This window comes from Onychostoma macrolepis, chromosome 02, assembly GCF_012432095.1.
Source record: "Onychostoma macrolepis isolate SWU-2019 chromosome 02, ASM1243209v1, whole genome shotgun sequence".
Lineage (NCBI taxonomy): Eukaryota > Metazoa > Chordata > Actinopteri > Cypriniformes > Cyprinidae > Onychostoma > Onychostoma macrolepis.
Genome location: NC_081156.1, coordinates 6,971,411 through 6,989,863, shown reverse-complemented (window position 1 = coordinate 6,989,863; position 18,453 = coordinate 6,971,411). Strand labels below are relative to the sequence as shown.

At 36.3% G+C, this 18,453-nt stretch overlaps 1 protein-coding gene across 2 annotated transcripts; it reads left to right on the top strand.

Annotated features, from left to right (window-relative positions):
- pik3r3a (phosphoinositide-3-kinase, regulatory subunit 3a (gamma)) lies at nucleotides 1–12,438 on the top strand. Of its 2 annotated transcripts, none has more exons than XM_058762022.1 (8): nucleotides 1–85; nucleotides 5,420–5,507; nucleotides 5,618–5,716; nucleotides 6,898–7,093; nucleotides 7,209–7,331; nucleotides 8,134–8,255; nucleotides 8,708–8,884; nucleotides 11,120–12,438. In XM_058762022.1, exons 2-8 carry the CDS (start codon nucleotides 5,452–5,454, stop codon nucleotides 11,301–11,303), a joined length of 957 nt encoding a protein of 318 aa, XP_058618005.1. In that variant the 5' UTR covers nucleotides 1–85; nucleotides 5,420–5,451; the 3' UTR covers nucleotides 11,304–12,438. The 2 variants fall into 2 exon arrangements, with proteins under 2 accessions (XP_058618005.1, XP_058617996.1); XM_058762013.1 differs by lacking the exon at nucleotides 1–85 and adding an exon at nucleotides 3,485–3,890 and having other exon boundaries at nucleotides 11,120–12,437.
- Nucleotides 12,439–18,453: the final 6,015 nt, after the last annotated feature.

Below are 18,453 nucleotides of genomic sequence, written 5' to 3'. Positions count from 1 at the left end.
GTCATCAGCGCGTTCACGACATACATTATTGCAGACAGAGAATGGCAAGCAAACATCAATCTTCCTTCGTGGATCTTCCATCCTGGTATTGTAGTACTTTTACTAACTGTGCTGTAAAGCTTTCTCACTGGTGAATGACACATGATGTAGCCCAGAGGTTCCCAATTCCAGTCCTCGCGCCCCCCGTCTCTGCATATTTTGCATGTCTCGGTTAGTTAACACACACCTGATTCAGATAACCAGCTGGTTAGAAGAGAGCTATGTGCATGAACTGTGTTCCGATTGACATGCTCCCTACACAGTGTGCATTGCTCCCTGAGCAGGAAAATCCGTTGAAGTTTATTTCACTTCGGAACATGCATTCAAGGATTTGCGCTGAGCAGCATCTTCAAGTCAAGTCACCTTTATTTATATAGTGCTTTTAACAATACAGATTCTATCAAAGCACTTAACAGTATCAAATTGGAGGATAGAGTGTCAGTAATGTATAATGATAAGATTAAACACTCAATTTTCAGTTAAAGGCATTTCATTATTGAATTCAGAGATGTCATTGTCTAGCTCAGTTTAGTTTAAATAGTATCTGTGCAACCAAATCGGCGATAATCGCTAGAAATTAGAAATTAAGTCTTCATACAGACGAATCTTGCTAGAGAAGTGTGACATAATATACCTCAGTAAATAAATACAATTTAAATTTACGTCTCTCGCACAATTTAATCCCCTTTGTATTGTTACGCCCATAGGGACATAAATTATTCTATTTTGTATTAACTAACAATTGTGTTTGGTGTGTATACTGTGTTAATGTCTCTCTTGCAAAATATAGTGCACATGACCCAGTAGTGGACATTGTCATTACTTGTCACACAGCCTGCTGTTTATTTACAGTGATTTATGATAAAAATGCACTGAAAAAACTTATGCAAATTTTTTTAAGGTAAGTGGTTGCAAACAATTTATTTTAGCTACATTTAAATAAACAAATTTAGTTGAAAGTTAGTGAGATTAGTCGTTTAATTGTAGCTAAAATAAATTGATTGCAACTACTTGCCTTAAAAATTTAGTAAATTCAATTAATCATTTTTTTTCAGTGTGCATTATAGGCTTTTTAGTGACTTCACAGTCAAATTCACACAGTAACTGTTACAAAACACAAAAACAATGTGACCGTTGCCTTAATTTACAGTATGTCAGTGTGGTTTTATTGTGTTTCTTTTAGCAAAAACTATGAAGCCGAGTGAAATTTGAGTTCGGAAGACAGAGTTCACCAAAATTCTGTCTTCCAATTTCAAATTTCATTTATATTTAATATGCCCTAAATTAATAAATATAGAACATGTATCTAAAACCAGAGCAAGGGAAACTACTGCTTGCAGCATAACTGAGGCTGGCTCTTAAAACCAACCAAATGCACTGCAATGGAGGTCAAAGCACATATAATGATTCATATTCTAATCTTTGCCTGCTAACAGAGACAAAATGAAGCTGTGAAGCTGGAAACACAATGGCCATGGCTCTGGATAGTATACGCACATCCTGATCTTGGCATAGTTTTCCATAAACGACCAGAAATAGACCCAGTATCACTTATAAAGTGCAATGTGATCCTGCCAAAAGCAAAAGCCATGATATTTTGTTCCATTTAAAGTGGATTGTTTGTATTATACATGTGTGTTTGTATTATGCGTTTGTTTGCATTAAATGGAAGGGAAATGTCAATTGACCCAGAGATGTGTTTGAAACTGATGTTATCAGTATCGGTATGTAGAGACTGCATAAACATATTCTGTCATTTGTGGAAATGATCAAATAAATGCAAAAATAAACATCAGTTCTATTCTGACATCTCAATATGTAAAGGTGTTTATTGACATGAAATAAAATATTGAAATGAGATATTATGAGCGATAACCTTACAAACATAAAATGTCTTATAGAGGAGGTCAGCTTTTGTTTGTGATGAACTACATTTGAAGAATTGTAAATGATAACAGGTTGGTACAAAAATCACATTGAATAGAACATATTATAAAAGCATTTCAGCATTAATGAGGGTTTGATCAGAGGAACTGGTTACAGCTTCATTCACTGCATAGCTTCTGCCAAGAGATGCTAGTTATGTAGTTTCTGCTCACAGATTATGCAGAAGGAATAGACTTGAAACAAACCAGTTTGATGCATTAGTTATTATTACTGTCATTGTTGTAATAGCCTACTTGCAAAGAAGGAACAGAAAACTGGCAACTGCTTATAAGGTCTTTCCAGTTAAACCAGGCACATAACATTTATGACCCTGGAGCACAAAAGCAGTCATAAGTAGCACAGGTATATTTGTAGCAATAGCCAACAAAATTAGCGATTTTTCTTTTATGCCAAAAATCATTAGGATATTAAATAAAGATCATGTTCCATGAAGATATTTTGTAAATTTCCTACCGTAAATATATCAAAACTTAATTTCTGATTTGTAATATGCATTGCTAAGAATTCATTTGGACAACTTTAAAGGCGATTTTCTCAATATTTAGATTTTTTTGCACCCTCAGATTCCAGATTTTCAAATGGTTGTATCTCAGCCAAATATTGTCCGATCCTAACATACAAAAATGGAAAGCTTATTTATTCAGCTTTCAAACGATGCTTAAATCTCAATTTCAAAAAATGGACCCTTATGACTGGTTTTGTGGTCCAAGGTCATATTTGTCTTGCAGTTCTGTAGCCTATTACATATTAAAATTGATATTAAAGCACACAACACTAAACAAATTCAATCAAAAAGTCTTATTTAACAGTCTATGAAATGCATTTCTGAGCTGTTCTGTCATCGACTTCTTTGAGATAGCATCATGCAAACACAGTTCACGTTTTTTTTTTTTTTTTTTTGTATTTGAGAAGTATGTTGCTTTGCGAGCTCAACCGGACTAGTGTTTGAACACTAGTTATCTAAGTGTGCAACTTTCACTGTCAAAAGGCAGACAATGCCAACAGTACACAATGTTCCCTTCACTGAAGGAACTCCCCCTATGTGCAGCTGGCACGAAACGCACCGTGACCTTTTAAACATTTAAGAGCTTCAAAATCGTCATTTGTCATTTTTCTTTACACATTTACACATTTTTATTATTTCTTAAACCTCATAAATGACAGTGTTTGTGTGCATACAACTCACAATTATGACTTTGAACAAGTTGTTCGAAAAAAGTACCAACGGCACAATGCAGGACAAAAAACGGACCGTAGCATAATTGCGGCGAGAGGGGGGGAAAACTCCTAACATTCACACAAGAGTGGCTTTAAATAAGTGGATATAATTAATACACGATTTATAAAATATATTTCACCCAATATGCTTACAAAATCAAAGGCAGAGTATAATATCAACAAAGTATTAATAACAACAACACAACGACATCCTGTTTAAAGTTTTCCCCACGTAGATCAATGGTATCGTCCTCAGACACTTAAATCGTCCCAAACCTTATAAGAGTTTGATTTACTCTCAGCACGCCGTTCATTTGGATATTTAGATGAGTACATGCTGTTATGAATGTGCTGATCATGTATGCTATTCTGGCAGACGATTATAAGCTTTATTGCTAAGTTTTATTTTGAATGACTGCCTGCCAAATTATAACGACTGGACACTTGGATTAAGACAAGAAATACGGGCATTTTTCGCCTTTTTAACATTGTTAAGCCGTTTTTACGTCGTTATCTTAGATATAACGACCGGACAGTCGTTTATAACTATTGGACGTTACGATTTACAGTATTTAAAAGGGCTTAATTCACTTCTGCAACACGATCCATTGTTGAAGAAAAGATGTCATCGTCTGCAGAACCGTTTTCCTACATCGAAATGAGTCGAGTCAGCGCAGCTGGCACTGGTATGTAACTTTATTTCTGTATTATTCTCGTCTCATCTTGTTATATTTGGTGTTTATTCTGTTTAAGTCACTCTGCCTTTGTTCTGGTTCAAACGCAACCTAAGTGTCAAGCGTTACGTTAATCACGGGAACGACAACCCATCAGTATTCAGTGAAGGTAACATTTGTGAAAGTTAGTTCGTATGATATAAAAGTGAGTTAACCAGTCTTGGGCTCTTTATTCGTTGAGTTCTGCATGTCTCAACATGTCATCGCCGAGTTCATTCAGGTCAGCAGAGCAGGAATATCGGGCCACCAAACCAGCGACCCTACTATAGCGAAGCGCTAACTCATGAATATTAAATAGGCAATGATGACGTTGCTTGGTAACAGACCCTGAGCGTCCAATCACCTAACTCGATTAGTATTCATGAGTCTCGCAAAGTCTTTAGTTCAGCCAATCGTAGAGGCCCGCTGGTCAGCGTCACGTTATGTTGTAAATATTCACAAATCTGAACCTACTCCATAGTAGAAGTGGTAAAGTCTCCAGCGGGAATCCCAGGGAAATCCTGAGCGTCCACAGCTGTCACTTCATAGCTCAGGACAGGCGTACTGTATCTGGTTAACAACAGTATTTCACGAGAGAGTAGGCCAGAATGAATATTTCTGTGTCTGCTCACTATCTGCTTTCCATAAAGAAGTCGTGGCTGCCGCTGCCTCTTTCCCCTCCGCATACACCTTTCGATATTTACACTATTATACTACTTTTTTTGTTCTCTATAGTTTGTGTTCAACAATTAGCACTCTCTATTATAATTCCAGTCTTTAAAAAAAAAAAAAAAAAAAAAAAAACCTGCCCCTTTTAGACCTGCCCACTCTATTCATTTACTAACTGCTTGTTTTCTTTAAAAACAACAACTAACACTAGCTTCTGTATTTTATCTGTTTATTTTCTTTTATTTATTATACAATTAACAAATAAAGCAAAAAAGGCCTCTAACACTAGCTTGCTCTATTCTTTTTCTATTCTACCTGTTTTCTTTTTATTTAATATATAATGATAATAAAAAAAAAAAAACCTTGATACTGCGTTAAGCTAACTGAGACTTGTTATATATATTGCTTTTTTGTTAATTTTGATTGCTCCTCATTTGTAAGTCGCTTTGGATGAAAGCGTCTGCTAAATGACTAAATGTAAATTTGTTTGTATTATGATGATGAATGGATATAAACTGACAAAAATTTCATCTTTTCAAAGATGAAAGGCGAAAATGTTAACGCTTAATCATATTTTCCATGTGAAATAGTTTAAATACTTAAATGTAATCATCTCAGAATATTAAATATCCATTTTAAAATTTTGGTATAAATTTGTTCATTCTTTTAAATAATATTTTTGAAATGTAGTTTTTGTTTTTAATTTCCAGTGACCAAAACCTGACAAATTTATTGTAAAAAGCTGGAGGTTTTCCAGTAAAGCTAGGCTAGAAATGTAACAATTGCTGAACTGTTTAGTATCCTATTGTCTCACATTATATTTCTTCAACCAGAAATCAGTAGCGACGATCATCTCCTCAGAGAAATGGAGCCCAATGATTTATTACAGGAGGCCGAGTGGTACTGGGCTGATATATCGAGGTAAGATTTAGTTTTTCTTTAAAGCATTTAGTCTTCGTATTTATGGCTTTATCGGTTTTTATTCAATGAATACCACTTACAATCAAACTCCACTGGTGTCGAACCATTAGGGAGGAGGTGAATGAAATTCTGCACGGCATGCCTGATGGGGCTTTCCTGGTCCGAAATGCTTCCTGCAAGCAGCAGGGAGAGTATACATTGACTGTTAGGTAAGGATTGCATGTTTCAGGATTCCCGCTTTGTTGAAAACACCGCAGTTAAGTGTATTAGCAACAGTGGCCAACCTATCATTAGCCACTTTCACACATGAGACAGACTTTTGTCCATTTTGCTTGCTACACATTAGCCCAACATGCCATTGAAACTGTGATGTGATTAGCTAGTGTTTTAGCATCAGTTTAATTAGCAGGGGTGTAAAATATACTGAAAAACTGCACTTAAGTTAAAGACATGTAAAATGTTTACTCGTTGTACCTATTCCAAAAATACTTGAGTGAAAGTAAAAAGCATCTACATTTAATTGTACTTAAATATTCAAGAGTTAAAGCTTTTTAAATTGAAAACGGCAGTAGAGATTTTCTCATTTTAGTATTTTTGATGCAGAAACTGGACAAAAATGACCATGATTTTCTCATGTAAAACTCCAGGACACAGCAGATGTTAAAGAAACCCAACATCCTGAAAGCTGTTCCTTGAGTATTTTCAGATGATTTTACACTGGATTGACATTTGAATAGTTATTTTTAGACTAGTAATCAAGACTAATCATGCACTCGGTTCACACTTGACTCACGTTCATCAATCTACAGTGATTTTATTATAAAAACACATTACTATAGTTTAAAGTCTTTGTCTGAAAGTGATTATTCATCCAAAAATGAACATTCTGTCATTATTTACTCAGCCCTGTTTTTTAAAGTCACATTAGTCACAAATATGACACATACATGCGTCGTATGTGCTTTGTACTTTTAAGTCTGCATGAAATGGAGTAGAAATTATTATTGTATAAATGTAAATGCCACAAGATTTAACAGAACTTAAATAAAAAACAGATTCCCCAAAATAATTAACTATAGCAGTGAAGTAGTATTACTCAAATATTTTACACGGCCGCTGCTAATTTTACAGCATTTATTTTGCTCTGTATAGACAATTGACTCTCTTATCCTAACCTTGAATTTTCATAAATGTAATTTGCTATTAAGATCATCTCATGGCTTAGTTCACAAATAGCGTCACTATCAAATGTTTTCAACAATGTTACAACTTCTTAAGCTGCCAGATATGATTTGTTGGCATTTCACCAAAGGGTGACTTCTACAGTGAAATAGCATTGCATTTACAGAAAAGGCTGTATGTGTGAAAGTGCTTCTCGAAATCCCCTCAGGAACAATGGCACCAACAAACTCATTAGGATCCACCATCAAGATGGGAAGTTTGGGTTCTCCGAGCCTCTGACCTTCAGCTCTGTGCCGGAGCTGATATCTTACTACAGGCACAGGAGCTTAGTCCAGTACAACAGCTGGCTGGATGTCACGCTGGCTTATCCCGTGTCCCACTGTGACCCGCTTCGCACCTTTTCTGTGAGTCTCATGATGAAGACCATCTTAGCTGAAAGGCATCTTTTGTTTATGTATTTATTTATTTATTCTCCAACAAGTGAACACCTTTAAGTGATTAAACACATTGCATTTTCAGGATCTACCTGTGAAGGAAGAGTTTTTGAGTGCAACCAGAGAGAAGCTCCATGAATGTTTAAGACTGTTTCAAAAGACAGCGGAGTATGACCAGCTGTATGATGCTTGCACTACATTATTACAGGTAAGCCATCAGTGTTATTATACTATTGCTTTTTCAATTATTTTTTATATTATTTTCAATTCGCAACTGAATTTCTGTTTTGGTTTTAGTATATTCTTCAATCTCTTTCGTAGTTTGTATTAGTTTTTATATTAAAAAAACAATAATATGTAGTTATTTATTTGTTTTCTTTTAATATATTTTATTTTTTTTCTTAATTACATTAAGCACAGTAATTATTAAAAAAAATTCTTAAAACAAAAAATAAAGAAGTAATAATTACTAAAATAACTCATCTATATATATATATATATATATATAACTACATAGAAATATACATAATGTAGTATAGATTTAACTGATATATTATTCATTATTTACAGATAAATGTATTTATAATCACTGCCAACTAGGAACAAAAATGTTTTATAAGTGAAGAGGATTTCAAAGCTAAGCATATTCAGCCAACACTGATTTATAATATAATATAGTATAATGAGAGGACTTGCAAGTGTATAAAGCTGCTTAGTGAGCTTGCGCTTTAATCAAACTCTGTTTTGAGCCGTATAGAGCTTATCATGAATAATTTAAAATTGCATTGGCAATTTACGCCTTCAACAGACGCGTCTATGATTGGCTTCAATGCTGCAACCGCTCATGCACACACACTTGGAAACTGAATATGAAAACTAAATTTTGCTCAATTTTTGGTTTTATTTTTTATTTTAGTTAGTTTTAAAGGCAATGATTTCAAAGAGGAATAAATGTATATCAAGCATATCAGATGCATTGCTTTTCTAAGATTATCCCTGTTGCTTTACAGGAAATCCAAAGGAGAAAAACATTTGAGGCCGTCAGCATGACGGAGATCTCTGGAGAACAGTGTTATTCTCAAGAGAACTCTTGCAAGGATTTCCCAGAGACAGTCCACAGTGAGCTGAAAGAGTGAGTGTTTAATTAATCACAGCAGTACTGAAAGAGAAATGAAGTTTGGTAATGTGATCATTGAATGTGGCTTGCCAGGGAAAAATCAGGATGTTGTTATATGTATAGTTGGTATAGTTGCTGCTGTGCTTAGTGGTTGTTAGTACATTTCTATGCAGTTAATAGAGTCCCGGGTGGCTGCAGTCGACAGATCCCATCCATCCAAGTCTATATAAGAATATAAGGCACCTTCTGAAGCCATTTAATTTCCGTGTTTTATTAATGAAGTCGAAGGGAGCAAGTGGGGACACGTCTGGCTGCTGTCTGATGCAATAGGTCTGTAAGGTCTGTAGAGACAAAGGGACAATATCCGGTGAACAGGAACTGGCATTTAGAAGACAAATCGAGGTGCTCTCGTTGAGCTAAAAAAAACAAATCTGAGGTTTTTGCTTATTGAGTGGTTGTTTTCTCAGGTCTGCACGTGAGGCAAAAGAGGAGCGTGAGAAGAGCGTGGAGCTGCTGGAGGAGGAGAGCTGGTTTGTAGGAGATCTCGGTCGACGGCAGGCAGAGGAGCTGCTGCGTGGGAAACCGTCTGGAGCTTTCCTCATCCGCAACAGCAGCACCAAGGACTGTTACGCCTGCTCTGTGGTGTAAGTCATCAATGCATTCCTGTTTGTTTCTTAATTGGCACAAAATCGAAATGTCCTCTCACCTTTAGAGTCTATAGACTCATATATGAAGACTTGTTTTTGGTGTCTTCTCCATGTTGCATCCTATTCTGGCCAAAAACCATCCACTTAGACTGGAGTAAAGCAGCCAGTCACAGTTTGCATTATGTAACGATTGTTGAATTCCTCTTCAGTTAACCGATTCATTAAATTTAACAGATTCATGATATAAATCAACCTTAAAGGGAACGTTTACCCAGAAAATAAATTCTGTCATTTACTTACCCTCATATTCCTTTAAATCTGCATGACTTTTTTTTTTTTGCAAAACACAGAAGATATTAAAAAAAAAAAAAAGACATTCTTAACCAAGCAGTTTTGTTGTGCACGGACTTTCAATGTATGGAAAAAAAAACAACAAATAAAAACACAGACATTTCTCAAAATATCCTCTTTTGTGTTCCACAGAGATAAGAAAGTCATACAGTTTTGTAATGTCATGAGAGGGAGACATAATCTTCATTTGTTGGTGAACTATCTCTGGAAAAGAACTGAAATTAATTAATTTTAAGAGTTTTTTTTGTCAACATTTTAATAAGAGATGCTATTAAAACATCAAATAAACATCTTAAAATTCATACTCTCACATCATGAGATAATCAAGCGTTGCAAAACTAGTCTAAAGACTCTTTACCACGGCAAAAAAAAGATTTTCATACTTTTACTTGAGACGCAAAATAGCACAAGATATTAAGTTTTGTTTTGTATCAAAATTGTTGTTGTCTAAAACAAGAAAAAATATCTGCTAGTGGGGCAATAAAATAATCTTGTTTTCCCTTTAAATTAAGATCATTTTTCATACCTCATTGGCAGATAATAGAACATCTTTCTCCATATTTTATAGACAATATGTGTAACAGTGATGTTTGCTTCTAATAACGTTCATAAATATTTGTACAAATGAAGGAGCTCTTCACTCGTTTATGCTATTATACAATTGTTGAGCTTCGATCATAATTTAATTCTGCCATACAAAAAGTGCAACTAAATTGACATTTAAAAGTTCAAAGTCCAATAAAGTGGTACTTCTCCATTAGTCACCGATTATTCCTTCACTGTCAGTCCTGGTCTCTTTCCTGCTATGATTTTTTTTAAAAGCCCCGCCTCTGAACTGGGAGATAGCCAATCATAAGTGTAGAATTTCACAATGGCACCTAGGGTGGCCAATTACATTTTAGGGGTGTCTGGAGCTGTGCATATTTGTGCTGCGTCCCAGTTTGCATATTATCCATCCTAAATGGTATTCGAAAATAGAATTAGTATGTCCCAAATCATAATATGTTGAGAAGAGTATGCCAAGAGTATGGCCTACTACTTGAGATTAAAATTCGAAGCGCAGATCGATGCGCACTCTTACGGCTAATATTGCCCACAACACATTGCTTAGAACCACATTCATTTAGAACTACAAACATGCATAAAAAGTGTTTAAAAACTACAAACATGGCGGATATGCAAGACCGACTGACAGGTAGTGAAAGGGGTTTACGTGATAAATAGACAATGTCTAACTTGATTTAAAAATATATTTATTTAATGTTATGCACGTTATATTTCATCTGCAGCAACATTGTGAACTTTTATAATGATACGTTTGGTCATTAACTTTTAAATGCATGAGAATGCAGTGCATTCCTATTAGTATAGATTGACTGCATTGCATTCCACAACTATTACATTTACATTACATATGCAAACATATGAAGAGAGTTCTCGTCATGATAGACCCGCGACTCGCAGATTAACATGCCTTTTCATTTCTCTCCAATACAGTAGGAAATTAAATAAAACGAAATGTGAACTGTGACAAGATGATTGACAGGGCAGTTTAAACAGTTACAGGATGCACGTAACTAAGCAACAGAGCGTCCGTTAAAGATGCAGCTATGACGAAGTAGTATGTCCCAAAGCTTGCCTACTATTCTGCTACATACTTAAAAGTATGTACCTTTTCTTCGCAAAAAGGCATAGTACAAGTAGGCGAATTGGGACGTAGCACTGGTCTATAAAAACAAAAAAGAAAATATCTTGGGATGATTTTAGTTAGTTTTATAGCAATGCATCATGTTTCTGGTTTCAGTTTTAGTTTTTAATTTAGGTGAATATTTGGTGTTGGTTCCAGCCTCCCTAACCCTGCTCTTGTCTCTTCATCCGCAGGGTTGGCAGCCAGGTGAGGCACTGCGTGATTCGCCACACGGAGCGCGGCTACGGCTTCGTCGAGCCCTTCGATCTCCACAAGTCTCTGAAGGATCTGGTCATGCACTACCATCACACCTCCCTGGCACAGCACAACCAGGCTCTGGACGTCCGGCTGGCGTATCCGGTCCATGCCGCTCACTAAACTAACTGCACTAAGACTGAAGGAGATTTCGCTCGTTTTTACCGTCTGGACAATGTACAACGTGCAAAGAGTGGAAGCGACTGTCAAGCTGTTTGTTTGTATATGGCACTTTCCAAAGCATTCCTCATGGTCATAAAGATACTCCAGTACTTGAACAAGTGTTTGATGAGCCCTTTGTAGACATGTTTACAGACACTCACAAAAACGTCAGAATTTGTTTTTAAGGGTTTTGTGATAGTCATGCTCTTTTAAGCAAACCGATGTAGTAGTAGTTTTTGTGGGGATGAATGATTATAATCTTTTATTACAATTCATTCATCACCCAAAACATTTAAAAAATGTATTTTGTGAATGTAACGCAGTTATTGAAAGACACACTTTCAAATCTTGCTTTGTAACTAAAACAAGATGCCTGCAGTTCATGCTCTTTTGCGCACCCAAGTAAGGATTTTGCGTTTTTTTTTTTTTTGTGCATGGTTTATTTGTTTGAGAGAAACATCTTGAAAACTGGTTTTAGTTTATAAAATTTGAATAACATTTTAAAGACGGCTTGAAAATTTTGTGCACAATACGAGTATCCACTTTGCGCCGGAAATTTTTGCACAGGAAATGTATTTGTTGAATTTACGTTTCTGGCATACTTCTGTTTATCTTTTTTTACTATGCTTTTTTTAGGAAAGCCAGGACAGTGTAGTTGTCTTACGGGCTGAACAGCCCAGGCACTTCATAGAGTTTAATACATAAGTGTGTCTGTGGTTAACGACACAATGCCAAACTGCTTATTCTTGAGATGAGCAACTCTTTTTATTTGTCATTTGTCAGCAGCGGACAGTACAAAGGGAACGTTTCCCCTTCTTTTGCAGAGCTTATTTTTTGCTACAGTGTTTTCCCTTGCATGCTTCTTAAAAAAAATAAAATAAAAACAAAAATGATTGAGAATAAATGCAGAGCTTATGTCTGAGTTATTAAACCTGTTTCATTACACATTTTGATGGTCTTAGAAATTCTGCTGACTGTAAGTGACTCTGCAACAATGTCAACTAGCAGTCATTAGAGTATTAGCAGACTGGTTCTGGTAAGTAGAATAAGTTGACATACTTGCAATTATTTTAATATCAGTGACAAACTATTGTATTTGTTAATATTTTGAATAAGTTTTTGTTTAGTTTTTGTAATTTAGTTGTTTTTGTCATTTTTATTAGTAATGTTTTTATAGTTTTTTTTTATTTTAATGTATTTTTTCATTTTCATTTCAATTTAGAGATTTTAGTACATCAAGGTAATTAATTTATCATTAAAAAAATTATTTCAGTTAAAATATTTTATTTTAATTAAATACTTTTTATGGCTTTAGTATAAGTTAATTGTAATAACCCTGAACAGAATTTATTGAAAGTTCAACAAAGACCTCTTCATTCATTCATTCATTCATAAAAAAAAAAAAAAAAAAAAATCCTTTTGATTTTCATCACTAATGGCACTGTTTGTTGAGAATAACGCAGTGTTAAATGGGTGACACTGGCAGGATTTATTGGTAGTAATTCAGAACAACAGATTGTCCAGAAGGGAAGTCTGTGTGGTATTAGGTGGGACGTTGTAACAGGTTGGACGTGAGATGGGTGTTGGGATTAGCTCTCGCTCTCCGCGTCAGCACTATGGACGGGCTTAAAAGCTTTGTGTGTGTGTGTGTCAGTGTGTGAAGAGCAGCAATTACATCATGCAAGGACAGCCTGTAACAAGTGTGCAGGAGTGAGTAAACGCAGATTAGCTTAAACAGGCCCAAAAACTGATGAAATCTGTAATTTCATAAGAATCCTACTGCAGCTTTTCTTTATAAAATAAATATAGACTTAGGATTCATATCATTAAATACAACATAACTTGGAAAAATTTACAACAAGATTCTATTTATGTATTTATTTATTTGAGCTAAACAGTTCTTGGAAACTTGTGGCCTGATTATTTGTAGTGTTTTTATTATTATTATTTGTTTATTAAGCAAACAAGTAACCAGTGTTATTTTATTATAGTTTATATACAGTGGGGCAAAAAAGTATTTAGTCAGCCACCAATTGTGCAAGTTCTCCCACTTAAAAAGATGAGAGAGGCCTGTAATTTTCACCATAGGTATACCTCAACTATGAGAAACAAAATGAGGGAAAAAAATCCAGAAAATCACATTGTAGGATTTTTAAAGAATTAATTGGTAAATTCCTCTGTAAAATAAGTATTTGGTCACCTACAAACAAGCAAGATTTCTGGCTCTCACAGACCTGTAACTTCTTCTTTAAGAGGCTCCTCTGTCCTCCACTCGTTACCTGTATTAATGGCATCTGTTTGAACTTGTTATCAGTATAAAAGACACCTGTCCACAACCTCAAACAGTCCAACTCCAAACTCCACCATGGCCAAGACCAAAGAGCTGTCAAAGGACACCAGACACAAAATTGTAGACCTGCACCAGGCTGGGAAGACTGAATCTGCAATAGGTAAGCAGCTTGGTGTGAAGAAATCAACTGTGGGAGCAATTATTAGAAAATGGAAGACATACAAGACCACTGATAATCTCCCTCGATCTGGGGCTTCACGCAAGATCTCACCCCGTGGGGTCAAAATGATCACAAGAACTGTGAGCAAAAATCCCAGAACCACACGCGGGGACCTAGTGAATGACCTGCAGAGAGCTGGGACCAAAGTAACAAAGGCTACCATCAGTAACACACTGCGCCGCCAGGGACTCAAATCCTGCAGTGCCAGACGTGTCCCCCTGCTTAAGCCAGTACATGTCCGGCCCGTCTGAAGTTTGCTAGAGAGCATTTGGATGATCCAGAAGAGGACTGGGAGAATGTCATATGGTCAGATGAAACCAAAATAGAACTTTTTGGTTAAAAACTCAAAGAATGCTGAGTTGCATCCAAAGAACACCATACCTACTGTGAAGCATGGGGGTGGAAACATCATGCTTTGGGGCTGTTTTTCTGCAAAGGGACCAGGACGACTGATCCGTGTAAACGAAAGAATGAATGGGGCCATGTATCGTGAGATTTTGAGTGAAAACCACCTTCCATCAGCAAGGGCATTGACGATGAAACGTGGCTGGGTCTTTCAGCATGACAATGATCCCAAACACACCGCCCGGGCAACGAAGGAGTGGCTTCGTAAGAAGCATTTCAAGGTCCTGGAGTGGCCTAGCCAGTCTCCAGATCTCAACCCCATCGAAAATCTTTGGAGGGAGTTGAAAGTTGCCCAGCGACAGCCCCAAAACATTACTGTTCTAGAGCAGATCTGCATGGAGGAATGGGCCAAAATACCAGCAACAGTGTGTGAAAACCTTGTGAAGACTTACAGAAAACGTTTGACCTCTGTCATTGCCAACAAAGGGTATGTAACAAAGTATTGAGATGAAATTTTGTCATTGACCAAATACTTATTTTCCACCATAATTTGCAAATAAATTCCTACAATGTGGTTTTTTTTTTTTTTTCTCATTTTGTCTCTCATAGTTGAGGTATACCTATGATGAAAATTACAGGCCTCTCATCTTTTTAAGTGGGAGAACTTGCACAATTGGTGGCTGACTAAATACTTTTTTGCCCCACTGTATTATCCAACAGGATTCCCCACTGAATTATGTTGAAGAAAGAGAAATATCATTGTAGGAAATGAAGAAGATATGAGAAATGGAATTAGCAATTAGAAATAGTATTAAGAATATATTGAGTCCAAAAATAGAGGGAAAATATCTGCTTTGATACATTTCCTGAAAAATATGGATCTAATAGATAGGCCTACATACAGGGCGTTTATGTTTATAGTGAATGTTTTTTACTTATTTTCAATCCGTTTTCTGTTATTAACACTACTAAATTTAAAGGATTTTTTTGGAGTGAAGGGAATATAAATACACGTGTCTAATGTTTGTAAACGTTTAGTTTATTTTACATTTATGAATGAAATGATAAAATGTGTCTTATACATCAATCGACTTGTACCTCAATGCAACTTAAAATGTCATAAAGTGCTCATAAAGGCAGAATATACATACTACTGTACAGTATGTATACTACTGTACTGTGTTTTAATTTAATAATTAAAAAAAAAAAAATCAAAGCTTAATTTGTCAAACATATAATGCAGCCCCTCACTTGGTGCAGAAAACTTGATGTGGCCCACGAGTCAAAAAGTTTGCCCACCCCTGTCTAACTCTTTACATTAGTTAAAGGAACACTCCACTTTTTTTGGAAATAGGCTCATTCTCCAACTCCCCCAGAGTTAATCAGTTGAGTTTTACCGTTTTTGAATCCATTCAGCCGATCTCCGGGTCTGGCGATAGCACTTTTAGCATAGCTTAACATAGATCATTGAATCCGATTAGACCAGTAGCATCGCGTTCAAAAATAGTTTCGATATTTGTCCTATTTAAAACTTGACTCTTCTGTAGTTATATCGTGTAGTAAGACCGGCGGAAAATGAAAAGTTGCGATTTTCTAGGCCGATTTGGCTAGGAACTATACTCTCATTCCGGCGTAATAATCAAGGAACTTTGCTGCCGTAACATGGCCGCAGCAGGCGCAGTGATATTACGCAGCGCCTGAAAGTAGTCCCCAGCTAGGTAACTAGTTATAATATAGCTGGGGACTACTTTCAGGCGAGAGAGAACTCGATGCGCTCCTGGCGCGCTCTCTGAAGCGGGAGTCTCTGCGCGTGCATGACATGTGCGCGTTCACAGACAGCGTGCAGTGCGTTTAACATAAACAAGACAATAAAAAGTCTAAACCTACCTTGTTTGGCAGAAAAGGTGTGTTATCCTTGAAGAATTCCACTATGTCAGATCTTCACTTTAGTCGTAACAGTTATCTTAATCTCTTTTAAATATAAAAAAAGCCCCTGAAGGTATACAGCGCTCTAAACACAGTTGTACCTCAGATTTAACGCCATCACAGCTGCTTAACATCATCTCAAGTAAAGTTAATAAGCCGGATACTTTATGACCTTACGACAAGCTCAGTACCAAATACACCGCATTAACAACTATTAAAAATTAATAAACTTATAAAACTGAAAGCGAGCAGGTAACGTTACCTCCACGTCGAGGAAGATGTGACGGTGAGCTGAAAATGTTGAATATGACGGCTCCGACATTCATTTGCCAGACAGCAACTAAGTTAACGATACAGTTTGTTACATTTAACAAAAATTAATTAAACACGGAAGTGTAAGAACAGTTCCCCAAACCCGAAATCCAACTTTAAAATGAAATTTTGACCGATACTACCTCCGTGAATAATGGCGTCTGCTCTAGCACTGTTTTGGCGCCGATAATCGACTCAGCTTCTTGTTCCCACAATGCAAAGCGTAATTTAAAAAACACGGAAAAACACCTGTAAAAACCAAATACGGAAAATTACTTAAAATAATTACAGTATATTGTACTGTATTTTTACGGCTTTTTTTTTTTTTTTTTTTTTTTTACAGTGTATGTTAATCAACAGATTAAAAAGTGCACTGTAAAGCACACAAAAAAGATTAAACATGATTTAAAATTTACTTTAATATAAACTGTAATTTGTTGTAATAATAATAATTCCTTACATTTATATAGCACTTTACATACAAGGGGGGAATCTCCTCGTCCACCACCAGCGTGCAGCATCCACCTGGATGATATAGAGCAGGGGAGCCCAACCCTGTTCCTGAAGATCTACCTTCCTGCAGAGTTCAGCTCCAACCCCAATCAAACACACCTGCAGTGTTGCGCCAGTTACTCAAAGAATGTAATATATTACTTACTACTAGTTACTCCTTTCAAAAGTAGTATTTTTACATTACTTTACTTTACTTTCTGGCAACAGTAATTAGTTACACTACTAGTTACATTACTTTTTCTTCACGCCCCACAGAAGCTGTAACTGTGTATCTTCCAGATAAAATTCTTCTACAATGTTACTAACAACATATTTCTGCCTCATCATTTGACCAAAATCCACATTGGATCACAGTCAGAAGTTATTACAAACACTCAATAGTGATTGATAGTGACATTCAAGTAGAAGTGTTGTATTCATCTCATTAATTGTCATGCGTAGCTTGAAGTAATTTTTCCATTACCCACATGCGATTAAATTGCGTTATGTATTTGATCAAATCACATGAGTTTGTAAGAAACTGTTTAATTTTCCAAAAATATTTTAAATTATATTAATATAATGTAGCACATGCTGATCAGAGGGATGTAATACCAGAGTAAAGTAAAGCCACAACTTACACAACAGTGTTCAGATCATCTTTTTTCCTGACAAAAACAATATAATGCAATATTTCTATCTGCTGAATGTAAGTTTTTCCATATTCCAAGCTACATGCATGTGCGAGTTATGAAAATAAATCTAGGAATTATTTGATTGTTAGATTTTAAATCAGCGGGGTTGAGGCATCAAAAGTAACTAAGCTGTTTTATGGATGGTAACTGTAATATTATTACTGAAATCTTATTAGTAATTAGTTACACTACTAGTTACTGCAAAAAGTAATATTATTACAGTAACTAAATTACTAGTAACTAGTTACTGCACATCTGTAATTATCAAGTGCTCCTTCAGATCCTAATTAGTGGGTTCAGTTGTGTTTGATTGGGGTTGGAGCTGAATTCTGCAGGAAGGTAGATCTGGGCACCCCTGATATAGAGCCATGCGCCAGAACGCTCGCCACACACCAGCTGATTGGTGGAGAGGAGACAGTGATGCAGCCAATCAGTGTATGGGGATGATTAGGAGGCCATGATGGTCAGAGGCCAATGGGCAAATTTGGCCAGGATGCCAGGGTTACACCCCTACTCTTGTTCGAAGGACATCCTGGGATTTTTAATGACCACAGAGAGTCAGGACCTCAGTTTAACGTCTCATCCAAAGGACGGTGCTTTTTTACAGTGTAATGCACTATACTGGGGCGTTAGGACCCACACAGACCACAGGGTGAGCACCCTCTGCTGGTCTCACTAACACCTCTTCCAGCAGCAGCCTAGTTTTCCCAGGAGATCGGGTTTTATGATCATGACTAACCTACATCTATTTGGCACCTCAGCACTGGTGTCTGTGATTAAAGTTTGAGCAGTTGCTCTGTGCATACTTTGTGTCTGCAGTCATAATCATAA

Excerpts from the sequence above, each read along its gene's own strand:
- pik3r3a (XM_058762013.1), top strand. The coding sequence starts at position 3,827 with ATGTCATCGTCTGCAGAACCGTTTTCCTACATCGAAATGAGTCGAGTC. Across the intron at positions 3,891-5,419 it reads AGTCAGCGCAGCTGGCACTG|AAATCAGTAGCGACGATCAT; the intron begins GTATGTAACTTT and ends TTCTTCAACCAG. Across the intron at positions 7,332-8,133 it reads CTTGCACTACATTATTACAG|GAAATCCAAAGGAGAAAAAC; the intron begins GTAAGCCATCAG and ends GTTGCTTTACAG.